The following is a 16,017-nucleotide window of genomic DNA, read 5'->3' on the forward strand; positions in this document are numbered from 1 at the left end:
AACTGTGTACCCTGCGGTTAGTTATGTAACAACTGTCCTAAAAGGCAGAATATCTGTAGTGAAAGTGTGAAACTGTGACAGACACATAGATTCAGAATTTTAAAGTGAGAATACGTGCATGTAGAAAAAAATGTGAGAAACTAAGTGTGTTTGAGAGACGTCATTGGGGAGATTCAATGAGTTAATTTAGCATTTTATTTCTTTCCTCTCTCATTTTCTCACTTCATGCCCTTACCCCTAAATAATTAGAATTCATGCATAGATGCTGCCATGCATAATTTTAAGGCATGACACAATTAATCAAACTAAAATAATAAACTTATAAAAAACATTATTGCAAAGAGTTGGGAGAACCAAACAAGCAGTTCTATAATACTAGCTGTAGCCAATCCAATGATGCAGAGCTGGAGATTTAAACATAGAAAAACAATTGCTTGGTGATGTGATATGGTGATTAAAACATATCTTAATAATAATACATGTCGTGAGGTTATTAATACAAGTTATGGTCTGCTGTTATATAATGCCATATGAACACAAAACAGGAAAGTGTAACATTGTAACGTATCAGTCCATGATTTGGAACAAAGCAACAAAACATTACATTTTCCAAATACCAAAAAATATTTCCCAAAAAACAGGTTTCACAATTATTGGCACCCCTGGTTTAATACTTTGTGCAAACACCCCTGGAAAAGATGACAGCCATAAGACTTTTTCTATAATTTGAAATAATGAGGACTGGGACAGGGGTTGTGAACACACAATACTGTTGAGGCTCTCAGACTTGAAGGGAGCAATAAGGAGAGCTATGCTGTGAATAATATGTTGCATTTGGCAGTGCTGTTGACTAAAGGTCTATGGGGGCTTTTCTAGTGACACAGTTACTTCCACCTCAAGCCAAGCAGACATCATCAGGTCTTGTGGACATCAGTGAAATGAAAAATGATACAGTAAAACAATGTACTGCATATCGAAAAAAGCTTGATTGAAATACACTGGCAAGGCTGTTTCGGTTTTGCTCTAGTTGCAATCATTAAATAAAAGTTAATACCTTTTATGGGGAAGATCAAAACTAATGCAAGGGCACCATTTTCATATCACTGCTTTGAGCTATACCGTACAAATCCTGCCCTGTTATTGCTTTGGTTTAAATATTAACATTTTGTGGATGTTTATTTTACAGAAGCTGGAAGGGGAGCGTGAGGCAGGAGGAGCAGAACATTTTCTAAATGTTTGTTTTTTCTCTCCATAGTTCCAGAGTCCACATTCATATTCACCTCCATTTCGTTTTGGGACAGTTCCCAATGGAAGTACAGAAAGGAATATCAGGAAGAATTATCCTGACATGCATCAGTACATGGTCAAATACCATCAGACTGGGGTGCAAGATGCACTGGTCAGCCTCAAAACTGGGTAGGTCTTCTAATTTTCCAACACTTTTTCTATTGAACGGGGTAATAATTAAATGCCATTTCTAGCATATATTGTGGCGGATATCTAGGTTGTATTTACCCCCATAAATATCTCTACATTATCCATCAATGTTCCCATCTTTAAAACTGTCTATGTGTGAATGCATAGCAAGTCCACGTAATTGAGATACCCTTCAGCCCAGTACCCACCAGGGCCTATTAGGTGTATTTTATTGAATGTGAGCCAACAATTAATAATAGCACAATTAGCTACTTGCACCTTCCAGAGGCCTAGACACTAGACTACTGCTAATGTCACTTGGTGTCACCTTGATGTTATAATAGCACATTAAAATTGTGTCGCTATATGTTCATCTTTTTTACTCCTGAAGCTCAGAAATACTTTTTTGAAAATTATATTTTTACAGCCTCAAGACCAGCCTTTTTTTAATGCATGATACGTCATGTGACACACTAATGATGATGTTTACTATTTATTATTACAGTGGTTTCGTGTTTCATTTGGCGCTTCTGCCTCGGGAGATCTGCTGAGCGGCTGAAAATTAGCATATATTTTTAGTTTTTTCTACCATAACCGTGCTACTTGTTGTTCGCACAACCACCACCAGGTGCGAAATGTGAGCACTCTGAAATATTTGCAATGTTCCGACAGTAGCGGGCAGCAGAATGTCTTATTTCTAATATAGGCCTATGTTTCAATAACTGTCCACAAACACTTCCACAGTAAACTAGAAATATTAATAACTTTATTATTGCTTTGAAATTAAGCACTAGGGGTGAGCAAGTACTGCATTACTCGTATCTGTATCCGTATCCGTTCAACCAATTGTCCGTGTCCGGGCTACTCGTACTCGGAAGTTGACGTGCCGTAACCCGAAAGTGGTGTCATTCCCCCTACAACATCGCGATTTGGAGTACATTGAAATCAAGACTTTCACCTGAAGCACAACTACTACAGTTTTGCACTGTTATGCAGATCAATTTCTATTCAATCTTTATCTGGTGAATCTTAACTTAAATTAAAAGCCGAAACTATAGAAACACGATGCGTGCGCGTGAAATTTTACAAGGAATACTTTTGGCTGAGCCGCCTGCCCTTACATATCAGCACCACTATCCGCGTTGCCACACTCACCCTTTAAAGACACACCCATGTTGTCCTAAAGCACAATACTCTTAAGCAACACATCCATCATCCGTTTGTTACGTAAATAAAATCATGCAGATAAAAATCTGAAACACATGCAGAAACACTCCAGTTCAGATCCCCAGATCGTTAACTCTCATGGCAATCTGTGACAGAGGCAATACACCTCATTCAATACACTGGGCTCACATGGATTATCGGTACGTTTGAAAATAATTTACGTTGGAACAAAAATAAGCAATACCTTGCTATCAGGTCATGGCTATCCATCACCCACACTACAGTACAGTCAGTCTAAAGTAGCCGGCTAGGCTACCAACCACCACCTAAGGTTACAATAAACATGCTTATTTCAATTCAGCTACTTCACCATTTCAAAAATGTATTAATTGACCATTGATCATTGAATTACAAGTACAATTGATTTCCAACCCCGACGGAGAATGCAGTAAGTCTAATCCAGGTAGAAAGCACACTCCATACATGCTTTGAAATGTTTGGGGTGTGTCTATATAATACATGTGTCTGTAGCAACCCGGAACATACACCTGATAAGGTTTGGTCAGGAACACCCAGTGACTATATTTCCTACCAGAGGTGCAAACTATTTTTGAAGCAAACAGTTACTGATAATGATTAATGAACAGTTAATGATTCCATTTAGTTCGCCACCAATGCATTTTGAATACAAATGGATATGACTTAGATCTAACAATGCCAGCTAGCTGATTGGTATTTGATTCTGCAGCTATTTCACAGCACACTACTTTTTCAAATTGTTAGCTAACATTTTTGGGGAACAGAAACAAGTTTGAATATGTTCGCTAATGTTTGCGATCTTCAACGCACCTCTGGTCACACTATGACAAGATACTAGTCAAGTTCTTATATCTTATATCTTATAGTATCTTATATCCTTAATCTACGATCGGAACAAGTTCACATAACAATCTCTTGACATGCACAAGAGAGAAGTGAGAAAAATAGCAGCAGGCAGTAATTTTTACTAATCTTAAGGAAAGGAAGCAGGAAGGAACTGGCCTATCACGAAACAGTGTTAACTAAATATTACGCATTCGTCACTGATGTACAGCTGCCAATGTAAAAAAAATAATAAAGCAGGCCAAAGCATTGAGAATGTCAGAAAGGCCTCTCATAAAAAGCTTGATTGATGGCTGCATACCATACATTTCAATCTAAATGGCACGGAGTGGAAATTATGTGTTGTTTTGGGGGAATGCATACACTACTGTTATAAGATATAGAGTTAGGTGTGGGGAACTGTGACTCCAACACTGGTACCAGTATTTTTAATGTGTGAAGACTTGTCAGTTAGCAAAGCAAAGTAAAGCCAAATGTTTCTGGAAATTCTGGAGAGATTGATTGATGGCATCAAATCTGTTCAGCCTGCTTGCTTCCATTATGCTGGGAGTCATTTTAGTGTTCACTTTTTTCTTTTCTTTCCTGACAGGAAACTGGATGCCTTCATATACGATGCAGCTGTGCTAAACTACATGGCTGGGAGAGATGAGGGGTGTAAGCTGGTGACCATCGGGAGCGGTTACATCTTTGCCACCACGGGCTATGGGATTGCGCTACAGAAAGGCTCATATTGGAAACGTCAGGTTGATTTAGCAATCCTGGCCATCATCGGAGATGGTATGCACTCTATCTGTTTGGAGGAGGGTAGCTGGGGAAATCATAGGTCACATATCAGCCAACGTGCTTCTTTCCGTCTATTCCTCGCAAACAAGTGGACACATGTAGTGCTATTTCCTTATGTCTCAGAACTGCCAATATGCGTAATGAGCAGCAAGGGATGAGAGGTGACAAATGAAACAGACAGTGAAGCAGAATCCACCTAACTAACATTGAATAAAGTGATTAGCTTGCCATAATTTAAAAAAGGCACAAATACACTGTACATTACAGTACCCTGCTAAACTAGTGAAACTGGCTAATGCACGTGCTATAGTATATGGATTGTTCATGATTATTGGATTATCTAAATGAAAATCCCTGTAAATCATATGAAGATATCCATCTCGCTATTAAATTATTGAACAGATTATTTGGAAAGCGGTTACTAGACAGCCTTGCAAATAACTGTGGGAACTATACACATATACATATACAGAATTAAAGACAATAAAGAAAACAGTGTCACTCTGGATTAGACTGGATCTGCTAATTTAATGTAATGAAGACCTCCTCTCATTTCATGTGGGTCGGGATTGGCCCTTAAGATGGTGGCCACAACAGTACTGCATATCATCCTCAGGGTTTGTTAGCTGGAGAACCGTTTGGGATACAGCCTTAATTATCTGCAAACGGGATGTGTAGAGTGGGAGCCAGAGGCAGAAACACATACAAATCAGTGCAGGCAACAGAGAACTAGTAAAATAACATCATGCTACCACCCACATGCACTTGACTTGGCCTCACTCATGGGAATTAGAATGAAGTTAAAATGAATAAACATGGTTTTTCAGTGTTGCATTAAATGTTGGAAGGGGAAAGAAAATAATATTCTGTGCGCTTCTTATCTATTCCTTTATTCTTCCAGTTCTTCTGTGAGCTTCTCTCTGCCTGTCAAATGGGTAGCATGTATCCAAGCAGTGTAGTTGTGTCTGTCACAGCTTGTGCGATTATTCCTCAGTTCTTTTCCGTACATAATTAGGATTGTTTTTGAAGTGAGTGCTGAGACAAAATAAAATGCAGAGCAGAAAAAGTAAAGCAGAATTTGATTACACAACTGTCACCCTCCTACATTATAGTCACTGTATCTGAGCTTAATACCTCAAATACCGAGGACTGAATGTTCAAGTGAATGTATCGTACATTCCATGAATATTTAAAGTCTATTTTTATTTGATGTCTCTTTCTGAACCCTGCACTACAGTAATAGATTGTTATGAGTAAATTTTTTTTTTTCCTTTTGAAATGTTGTGGTGCAAAACTCCATGTATACCAAATCACAGGCAGAGTTGCCAATTGTTGCTGTGATTTGAGACTGAATGTTCAGGCCAAACCGTTTAGCCCCTCTTATGTTTCTCTTAAAAAAACAGTGCTGTTCACATGGAAGCTGTATCTTGTACAACAATGCTTTTAAGGACATACGTTACTAAGATACTGCTACTGCTGGAACAACACCATTCCATCCTGTTCATTATGCACAGCATGCCTGCTTGCTGTCTTCTTTTGAGTGACATTTGAAACCAAATTCCATTTGAATAATAATAATAATAATTAGAATACAACTGATAATGATTATAATTAATAATAGGTATAATAATGTAATAATACTAATAATAATAGCATTCTAATACATTTCTAATGTGCCCCCAGGTGAGATGGAGGAGCTGGAAGCACAGTGGCTGACAGGCATCTGCCACAACGAGAAGAACGAGGTTATGAGCAGTCAGTTGGATGTTGACAACATGGCAGGTGTCTTCTACATGCTGGCCACAGCCATGGCTCTCAGTATGATTGTCTTCATCTGGGAGCACTTGTTCTACTGGAGGCTGCGCTACTGTTTCACTGGCGTGTGTACTGGCAAGCCTGGACTGCTGTTCACCATCAGCAGGGTATGTCCCAATCTCCTCTGTCCTTACCAAACTCAGCCACAGTGCTGTTATACAGGCTTTATGAACCTGCTGTGTGAGGCACGAGTGCACTAAATGGTGCCCCCTCCCCTGTGTCTATCATGTCTGTTATGTGACTGTCACATTGCTGTGCAGAGCATTCAACATTTTTGTTCAGCATAGAGTTCAAATTAGTGAACCCCCAGGATGCATGTGAAGCGAGCCATTACTCTCGCCTTCATGTATTTGCCACTTATTTAAAAACATCAAGAATACAAATATATCTGTTGTATTCACATACAGTACCAGTCAAAAGTTTGGACACCTTGCCCTTTTCTTGTTTTTTTGATTCATGTTTTATTTCCACTGTTTGTAATCAGACAATTAATATGTGCAGATTCTCAGCTTTTATTAAACTAAGTTTTTATACATTTTGGTTTCACCTTGTAGTAATTACACTACAAAGTAAAAACACTTTTTATATGTGCCCCCATTTCATTGTTTGAGACAAATTAACATAATGTCAAATAAAATAGTCATGTTTTCTATTTGGTTGCATGTCCATTGCATACCATGACTAACTGATGTCTGTGACATATCAACATCAGTAGAGTCTGGATATCGTATTTATCTTACTGTACATCTTACAGTATGGAACACATTTGTTGGGTAAATGGCTTTAAGTCATCAAGGGTCCGAGGTATCAAACCAGTCTTAAACAACCGTGCTGCTACTAGATACATACTGTAGATACTTCAAGGGTTGTTTCTCTTAAATAATTATTCCACTGAGTTCAACATGAAAATTAGTCAGGAGACTAATCTACAGCATACAGTATCTGGCAGCTGCATGATGGTTTGAGGCTCATCTGATACCTTGGACCCTTCATGACATGAAGCCATTTAGCCAACAAATGTATTCTGTACTGTTTTGCCGTAATTCACAGCTGAATTTAGTCCCACCTCCCATAGAGAACCATTCAAATGCAAATAGATTTTTGTATCACTTGTTCGACAACCTGAAAATATGATATTCAGACTCTGGTGCTGTTGATAGGTCACAGACATGACTATTGTATTTGACATTAATTTGTCTCAAACATTGAAATGTGGGGCTATGTATAAAACATAATATAATTACTACATGGTGAAACCAATATGCACAAAAATACCCTTTAATAAAAGCTGAGAATCAGCACTTTGAACACATATGAATTGAAAACAGAGAAAATAAAACATTAATAGGAAAAACTTTTGACTGGTACTGTATGTATTATTAAAAACCTTTTCCTTGTCTGTTATCAGACAGGGCACAGATGTAAATGTGTTATATAATACATACAGTGGGCTCCAGAATTATTGGCACGCCTGACTAGCAATGACTAAAATAAACAATATAATTGTTTAGATGATGCCAACAAAATGTCAACATGTGAAAAATACTGTACTTTAATAATATCTCAGTAGAAACAACCTAAACCAATATTTAATTAAAGAAACCTATTTAATAAAAAAATAGAATAGAAATAGAAGGTTTCATAATTATTGGCACCCCTGGTTTAGCACTCGGTGCATCCACCTCTGGCAAGGTAACAGCATGGAGACTTTTCCAGTAATGCTTGACAAGGTTAAGAAATGCATTTGGAGGGATTGTTCACCATTCCTCTATGCAGATCCTTGCAAAATCATTCACATTCTTGGGGTTGTGCTTGTCAACTGCCCTCTTCCGTTTAGGCCACAGGTTTTTGATTGGACTGGAATGGCCTAATCTATTTTTTATTAAATTAATGTTTGATTTTGGTTGGTCCCATTGAAACATATTACAATATTTTTCATGTTGGCATTTTGAGTTTATTTCAAGAATGAAATTGTTTTATATTGTTTAGTATTTTTTGTGCATTGCCAGTCAGGAGTGCCAATAATTCTGGATCCCACTGTATTTGTGCCATTTGTTGTTTCAATCCCTGGTTATGCTTTCCAAAGTGGAGCTTAATTTTCAGAAAATATTTAGAGGCAGGCAAAGTAAGAGCAATGTCTAAATTGGCAGAATCAAATTTGGCAATTTAAACTAGCTCCAAGGTGAAGCACAGTTTTGCAAACAACACAAAGTAAATTCACCTTTAGAGCACAGCAGAATGGCCTAGTGTCCTACGCAGACAAAACTAGAGCAAAAAGGTTGACACAAAAATAGTGTCAAATATTACCTGTATTTGCTTACCAAAACTTATGGGATCATCTTCTATTAGTCCCTTGTATGTTTACCTGAAATGGTCCCGGCTCCTTCTTATTATTGTATTAAGGAGACATGCTGAAGGCCAGGGGAAAATGAAAAGCTTACCTGCTGTAACTCCCCAATTTATGTTGTCATATTCTGGCTTATTAGTCAAATTTCATTGTTAACCTCTTCAGTCATTCATAGTTGCATGCAAATCCAGAATACATTATTGTTCTTTGTAATTAATGAGGAGGTGTGCTTCTCAAAGGATGGAAAGCTTGTAGGCTGTGTTGACACTGAAAATGGATATTCATTAGTACTGGCATACAGGTATGCATTACTTGTCGTGGATGTGTTTTTGATGAGGAAACTGGCCTGCAGGTATGCATTGCTAGATGCGGATGTGTTCCTGATGAGGAAACTGCAGTACGCAGTACTGCATTCAATTTCTTAGGGAAATCATGCTCATAGATTTTTTTACAGTCATAATTGACATATGTGTTTAAATAAATATTTACAGTACCATACATAGTTGCAGTACATCTAAATAAATCATGTTAGTGATAATTTCTGTCATATCCAAGTATAAGTGCTGCATATGTCTAGAGGTAAGTTAACATTAGCATATTTATCAGCATGTCATATCCTAGAGTGATGAATCTAATTAGGTAAAGGTGAAGCAATATAACGGCAACATTTTCACTTAGCTGTCATCCTACAGCATGTAGTGCTCCATCTAGCTAGGTAGCCGAAAAGGCTTTGTGAAGCATTTTCTCTAACCCATCATGTCTTATAGTAGTGTACTACTTAGCTCTATATGTCCTATAACACTACTTTAAGAGTGACCTTACTGAAAGACCACCCCCTGCTTATACTACACCTTCTGCTATTGGTTTACACACTATTAGGTCAGCCTGTAGTGCATTATAAGTTCCAGAGGACAATAGAACTTTGCTATGACATCTGCCAACACAGTCCTCTCTCAGAAAACAATGGCATAATGTGCGTTTTCTGATGCATACCAAAATGCAGTGTTTACATAGCCTTAAGTGGTCAGTTTTGTTTGAATCAAACTGCCAAGCGCTTACCATTTCAATTATTTACATTGCAACTTGTCAGGCCACTTTCACTCATGAGGCCTTAATGCACTTGTTTCTTTTTCAGGGTATATGGAGCTGCATTCATGGTGTCCATATTGATATGAAAAAGAAGTCCCCAGACTTAGACTTCAGTCCTCAGGCTAACATGCTAAAGCTTATTAAGTCAGCCAAACAGATGACTAATATGAGCAATCTCAACTCGTCAAGGATCAACTCCCCTAAGCGCCCCACTGACTTCATGCATTCATCCGGACCCATGCTAATGGACATGATGGGAGATAAAGGGAATTTTGTCTACACCGACAATCGCAGCTACGCCCCAAAGGAGATGATTTACAGCGACTCCAGCGACTTCCAGGCCTTCCTGGCCAACCGCCACAAGGACCACCTCAACAACTACGTGTTCCAGGGCCAGCACCCCCTGACCCTGAATGAAGCCAATCCCAACAAGGTCGAGGTCACTGTCAACGCAGAGGCTGCACAAACCAGCTCCAAGCCACGAGCTCTGTGGAAGAAGTCGGTGGAGACGCTGCGGCAGAACCAGGGCGGTGCCGCTCCAGATCCGCTTCCCCCTGACTCCCGGCTGACCATGAAGAGCCAGCGCTACCTCCCCGAAGAGGCTGCTCACTCCGACATCTCCGACTGCTCCAGCAGGGGGACCTCTTACAAAGATCCCGACAATAACCAGAAGCACCTGAAACCCAAGGATAACTTAAAAAAAAGATCGATGACATCAAAATACCCTAGGGATTGCAGTGAGGTAGAGTTGTCCTACTTAAAGAGCAAGCAGGTAGGGCAAACCCGTGAAAAAATATACACCATAGACTCAGACCGGGAGCTGAGTTTGCACTCGGATTCGCTGCATTACAGGGAAAGCAGAGTGCTGTCCGAAGATTTGGAATATCCTGAAATGTATTCAGACCACAATGACAACTACAGGACCCCCGATCAACCAATCATCCATCTCAACAGTAGTCCCCTCCATCACACTGACACCGAGCTTGTCCCCTCAACAGATAACAAATACAACCAGTACACCAAATACTATAGCTTGAAGGAGAAGAACGTCACTCCTCACGAGACAAACGACCACTACAAACAAACTCATTGTCGGAGCTGTCTGTCTAAGATGCCAAATTATCCACCGCACTACACTGTCAGATCCCCTTATAACCGCTGTGAAGCCTGCCTGCACATGGGAAATTTGTACGACATAAGCGAGGATCAAATGTTGCAGGAAACAGCCAACCCCCCTGTACAACCGAACAAAATGTTCACTCAGTACTGGAGCCAGACTGACGGGCCACACGCAGATAAGAGAAACAGACTGCGACTTAGCAGGCAGCATTCCTATGACAATCTCCTCGACAAGCCCAAGGATGTAGATCCAGGGCGGCCGGCGCGCAGCATCAGTCTGAAGGAAAAGGACCGGTGTCTGGACGATGCTTATGCAAACCTTCTCAGTGTCAAACAAGACAAACTGTTCGGCAGCAAATCCATGCTCTTCAATCACAACCTGGAGGAGATAAAGAGAAGCAAGTCACTTTACCCCGACCACCCCACAGACAACCCCTTCTTCCATTCCTTACGGGACGATCAGCGCCTCGTCCATGGCAGGAGCTCCTCTGACATTTACAAACAGTTGGCCCCAATCAAATCATGGTCAAGTGACAACAATCAGAGGTCCTCAGTGAAGTCCACCACCTCCTACTGCTCTAGAGATGATCGAACACCTAATGACAAGTACTTTTCTGAGCAAGTAATGCCTTATGTAGCCAATAAGACGAGTGCATACACAACTCCCCGGGTTCTGAATTCTTGCAGCAATAGACGAGTATACAAGAAAATGCCTAGTATTGAGTCAGATGTTTAATGCTCTGTTTGTACAGCTTAAATATTAATCCACATACATGTAAATCATGTAACTAAGTACTTTCTTGATAAAAGAAAAGAAGCAAAGACTTCACTTCCAGGTTATTTTTTGTGTATCAATAAGTTTATCATATGGGGCTTGCTGATGATTTTCAGTGTTTATTTTGTCTTGGTAACATTTTTTAGACTTAAAGTATATTTTAAGAACAGGTCAATGCCAGTGCCATTGGGAATAGTTGGTTTCTGTTTGAGCAATCTTACTTTCTGGTGCTGGTTTTCCTTCCAGCTGGATGAAATGATGATACCTTGTCAGAGCAGTTGGACCATTCTGGTCAAGACTGGCATTGGGCAAAATGTAAAATGCAAAAACAAAAAAATAAAGACAAAAAACAGAGGCACTAGTTATAATATCATCACCATGATTGTGCATATAGGCATGGTTGGAAGCCAGAGACATTTGTCTTCATTCAAAAAATCTGGCTAAAAAGTGCTCATGTAGTGTGGTATTCACTCCTGATACTCAGATATGAACCTCATGAAAGCGAGGGTATACGATATGCATTATTGCACTTATAACATTTTTGCAACATTGCTTTTGTTGTATTATTATAGATGTGGGATTTTGGCATTCTAATCCCTATTTAAAATGGTTGAGCATTTAGCTTATTTAGTAGCACCCTGAAGCCATTAGTTAACATCTCATCTTTGCTTTAAAAAAATATAATTACAGTCTGGAAAAGACTATTTTGCATGTATTATTTTGGTATTCAAAACAAAATAATAATTTACATTTGATGGAAGTGGTCTTGCTGATTCAAGGTGGATGCCTGTGCAATCAAAACTTAGAAACTGTAATTAGAAACTGAGACTGATGATCGTGGTTTGTATGAACAGCAAAACAGTTCTGGTGAATAGTAGGAATACATGGGATATTGTACGGATTCTCAATGTGAAACAGGGTAATAAAGATTTCAAAGTTGTTCACAAAATCACAACATTTTTATTACTTATCTTGTATAACCATTCAATACTGATGTTGGCAGGAGTGTTTTAATTTGCATTCTGGTTTGAATTTAATAAGAACATAATTGCTCTTCTAAAGATGGTTGTGTTATAACATTTTTACTTTGTTTTGTGAAAAGAGTAAGAAATTGAAATGACTGTAATTAAGTGTATGTCTCTGTGTTGCCATACAGAAGTCAAAATGAAGTGTGAAACAACCTGGTTAAGTCAACAGTGTTAAAGAGAATATTAATGTTAATTTATGGCCAACACAGAGTGACAACACAGAATGAGCAGCTGCTAAAAAACTCAATTCTCATTTTCAACACTAAAACATTCACTTGTTTATTCAGTGAGATAATATAAATGAATTAAATATTAAATGAATGGTCATTCTCACAGTCTACTGTAAGTTATGGGGAGAAATACACCACACACATTAAACAGACATATCGGTTTCCTGGGTCATTTGTGACTACAAACAATGGAAATGTTACCTTTGTTTATAAAGAAAATGTTCTTTGGCCTATCATACAAATTAAAAACCGCAAGGAGGCCCACACTCCAATCATTAATCAAGCAGGAATTACTGTAACAACTTATTTTATTTATATTCAAGTCGTATTTGGAACTATAGACTCAAGCCCAGGAGACACGTAATATTCTGCAGAATTAGAGACATAGTAATGTCCAGTAATGAGTCAGACCGGATATTACATTGTTGAAATTACTTAATTAATAATTCATTATCATTGTTGGAGTTCCAGGGAAGACAGGTTTATGGAAATGATTTTGTTATGTCTGTATTATGATTGTAATCACTATGGATATGCATTCAACTGATGTCCGGCATTTCAGAACTATATTTTCCAGTCCTGCCTGCTCACAATATTTTATAGAGTGGCCATCAATTTAACTCTCTTAGTTGTAAGTGAAACTCTTGGTGGCACAGAGATTGATATCATCTTTGAGATTATCTGTCTCTGATCACACTTTTAAAGATGCTGCAGAGATGTGAATATATATAAGACCTCCACACAGCCTTTTACACATAACATATTAATGTTTGGATGTGATATTTTTAAATGTTTTTGAAGATTTTCATATTTGTGTGCAAATATTTTCAGTATATTTTCCAGAGAGAACTGCCATGTCTTCTTTAAGCTTGCCCATTTTTCTGACAAAATATATTTTGTGCATCATTGCTTATAGTATTACAGTATGTACTTTGCAAGCCATTTTTCAACTTATTTATTTATTTTTGGTTATCAGAGCATTTTTTTCTTCAACCAGTTATATAAAATGTAAGATGCTGCCAAAGGAAGCTAATGTTTGAGCAATATCCACATGTATAATACAAAGTTGCAATATAAGATTGATATGAGGAATCCATCATTTTTTCTTGGTCATTCACTGATTTGTTTATTTTGATTCATTTTGGTGTAAGTACCCTTGTCTTATTTAAAACAAAATAAAAGTTGTGAATGCATTTAAAAAGATAATGGCATGCAAAAATCTTTATGTAATACACTTAATGGCTTTTCTTTTCTTTGATTTTGTGAACACTAATGATTTGTATCTGATTGAAAATAAATGTACAAGAATGCCTATTTAAGGAGAAACATTCAGAACTGGACTTGAATTAAGTACTGTTGTTTTGGATTACAGCAAAGTGAAGGCCTTCTGCCCAGTCTATTGCTTGATACTCAGTATGTGCCTCTGTACTATAACTTTTTTCCCCTGTCTAGTAAAGCAGCGTGTTTTACCATACATACAGTATGTACTTTCTCTTCCTTGGTTGGTTAGTTAAGTGACTAGAAGTCACTCCATTTTTATTTCAAAGTACACTCAGACATAAAATGCAAAAAAAAAGAGAAAATCCCTGAAAAATATAACCTATAGCCATTTTTTAGTTATTTAAAGGAAATACACATTTTAAGTTAATACAAATAATAAATTATTTCTGTGGAATGGGGGGAGGAGGCAATTTGGGTTTGGGATAGAATTCTTATAAAATGTGAAAGAAAATTCCTGGTATGCTAAAATTAAGGAAGGGCGATCTATTATTTTCTTTTAAATTAATAATTAACTAAAGATTAAAACTGTTTCACCTAGGGACAGGCAGTGGAATAGCAGACAAAATTGCGCAACTATTTCTTGAACATATGATTCTATATTTTTTCCATGATGCATAAGGCACAGACAGAATTACATTGGTTTACATTATAAACTGGTAAGATTGACTTGGACAGGTATTGAATCCTAGGATAAACAGTAAATATTGAGACTTTTCTGCTGTCAGCTATAACCTTTTCAGACTGCATTCAGTCGTCCTCAAGAGTCAGCTGTTCCATTGATTTGGAATTCAGTTTGCTCAAGAATAGAAACTTCAAAGGTACATCGTCAGTCATAGCCGAATGTGAATTAGTCAGCCAGTTTCATGCCAACAGTACAGGCTGGATCTAAAGCACCTTTAGGGATGGATGAAAGCATTTAATCATATTAGATGTTAACGACACCAGATTCTTTGTGCACAACCCCATGTGCGAATAACAATACAGTGTAATGTCATTAAGTTATTGTGCCATGATGTCCATATATTGGTAATTTCATTGAAAAGCAAAATAAATAACTAACCAAACAAATAAAATAAATAACAAATCAACCAGGCATGCATATACATTCACATTAATTCATATTTTCTCACATGTCAACTGCAAGGAAGGATTTACTTAGCTAGTAAATGTTTCTATAGCATTCATCATTTAGTTTGATTCAATACATTTCTCATCATTTAAGCACTTGGATGTATGGTGCAGAGGGCCTCAGGATGGTAACGGTGGTCAACTGTGACCACTACAGCCAGGATTATAATGGACGCTCTGCTGAAAACTCTAAACTTGCATGTACAGTATGTGCAAAATGCTGCTGATTACTTGCACTTGTAAAAGGTGAAGGAGCTGTACATTTAGTATTGTGTAAAAAATGTATAGATTATAAAGGACTTGAATTAAAGGATGAAATTGTTTGGAGAAAAAATACTTGTGGTTCCTGTTAAATAAGCTCATTATTTTGAGGCATATCTTCACATATATCAGATTTAGGCTATTTTACCTTACAAACTGCCATTAGGAATGATTGCCATTGACAAATTGCATGAGAACATACTCTAGAATAATTAAGTGGGATAGTCTTATCTTTTCCATTCTATCTGAAGTGCATTTTTTGCAACATCTTTTCTAACATACAGTCCCCTCCAGAAGTATTGGAAGAGCAAGGCCAATTCCTATGTTTTGTAATACCCTGAATACATTTAGGATTGAGATGAACATGAAACAATTTCAGTTCAGAATTTCAACTTTTATTTCCTGCTAATAGAACATAGCACCTTTGGTATCAGACCACCACTTTTTAGGTGAGCATAAGTATTGGAACAGAGAGTATTTCAGTAAATTAAAGTAAATAACACTTAATATTTGGGAGCATGTCTCTTGCTTGCAATAACTGCATCAAACCTGCGACCCATTGACATCGCCTAACTGTTGCATTCTTCTTTTGTGATGCTTTTGCAGGCTTTTACTGCAGCCTCTTTCAGTTGGGTTAAGGTCTGGTGATTGACTTGGCCAGTCTAAAACCTTCCACCTTTTCTCCATAATTAAGTC

At 37.9% G+C, this 16,017-nt stretch overlaps 1 protein-coding gene across 1 annotated transcript in view; it reads left to right on the forward strand.

Annotated features, from left to right (window-relative positions):
• Nucleotides 1-14,125, forward strand: part of LOC133119730 (glutamate receptor ionotropic, NMDA 2A-like) — a 126,614-nt gene extending 112,489 nt beyond the window's left edge. Inside the window, exons 9-12 of the mRNA XM_061230097.1 lie at nucleotides 1,256-1,416; nucleotides 4,055-4,242; nucleotides 5,932-6,170; nucleotides 9,546-14,125. Coding sequence (XP_061086081.1) covers nucleotides 1,256-1,416; nucleotides 4,055-4,242; nucleotides 5,932-6,170; nucleotides 9,546-11,354 — 2,397 coding nt within the window. The 3' untranslated portion in view covers nucleotides 11,355-14,125. The remainder of the gene's footprint in view (nucleotides 1-1,255; nucleotides 1,417-4,054; nucleotides 4,243-5,931; nucleotides 6,171-9,545) is intronic.
• Nucleotides 14,126-16,017: the final 1,892 nt, after the last annotated feature.

This window comes from Conger conger, chromosome 2 (assembly GCF_963514075.1).
Source record: "Conger conger chromosome 2, fConCon1.1, whole genome shotgun sequence".
Taxonomy (NCBI): domain Eukaryota; kingdom Metazoa; phylum Chordata; class Actinopteri; order Anguilliformes; family Congridae; genus Conger; species Conger conger.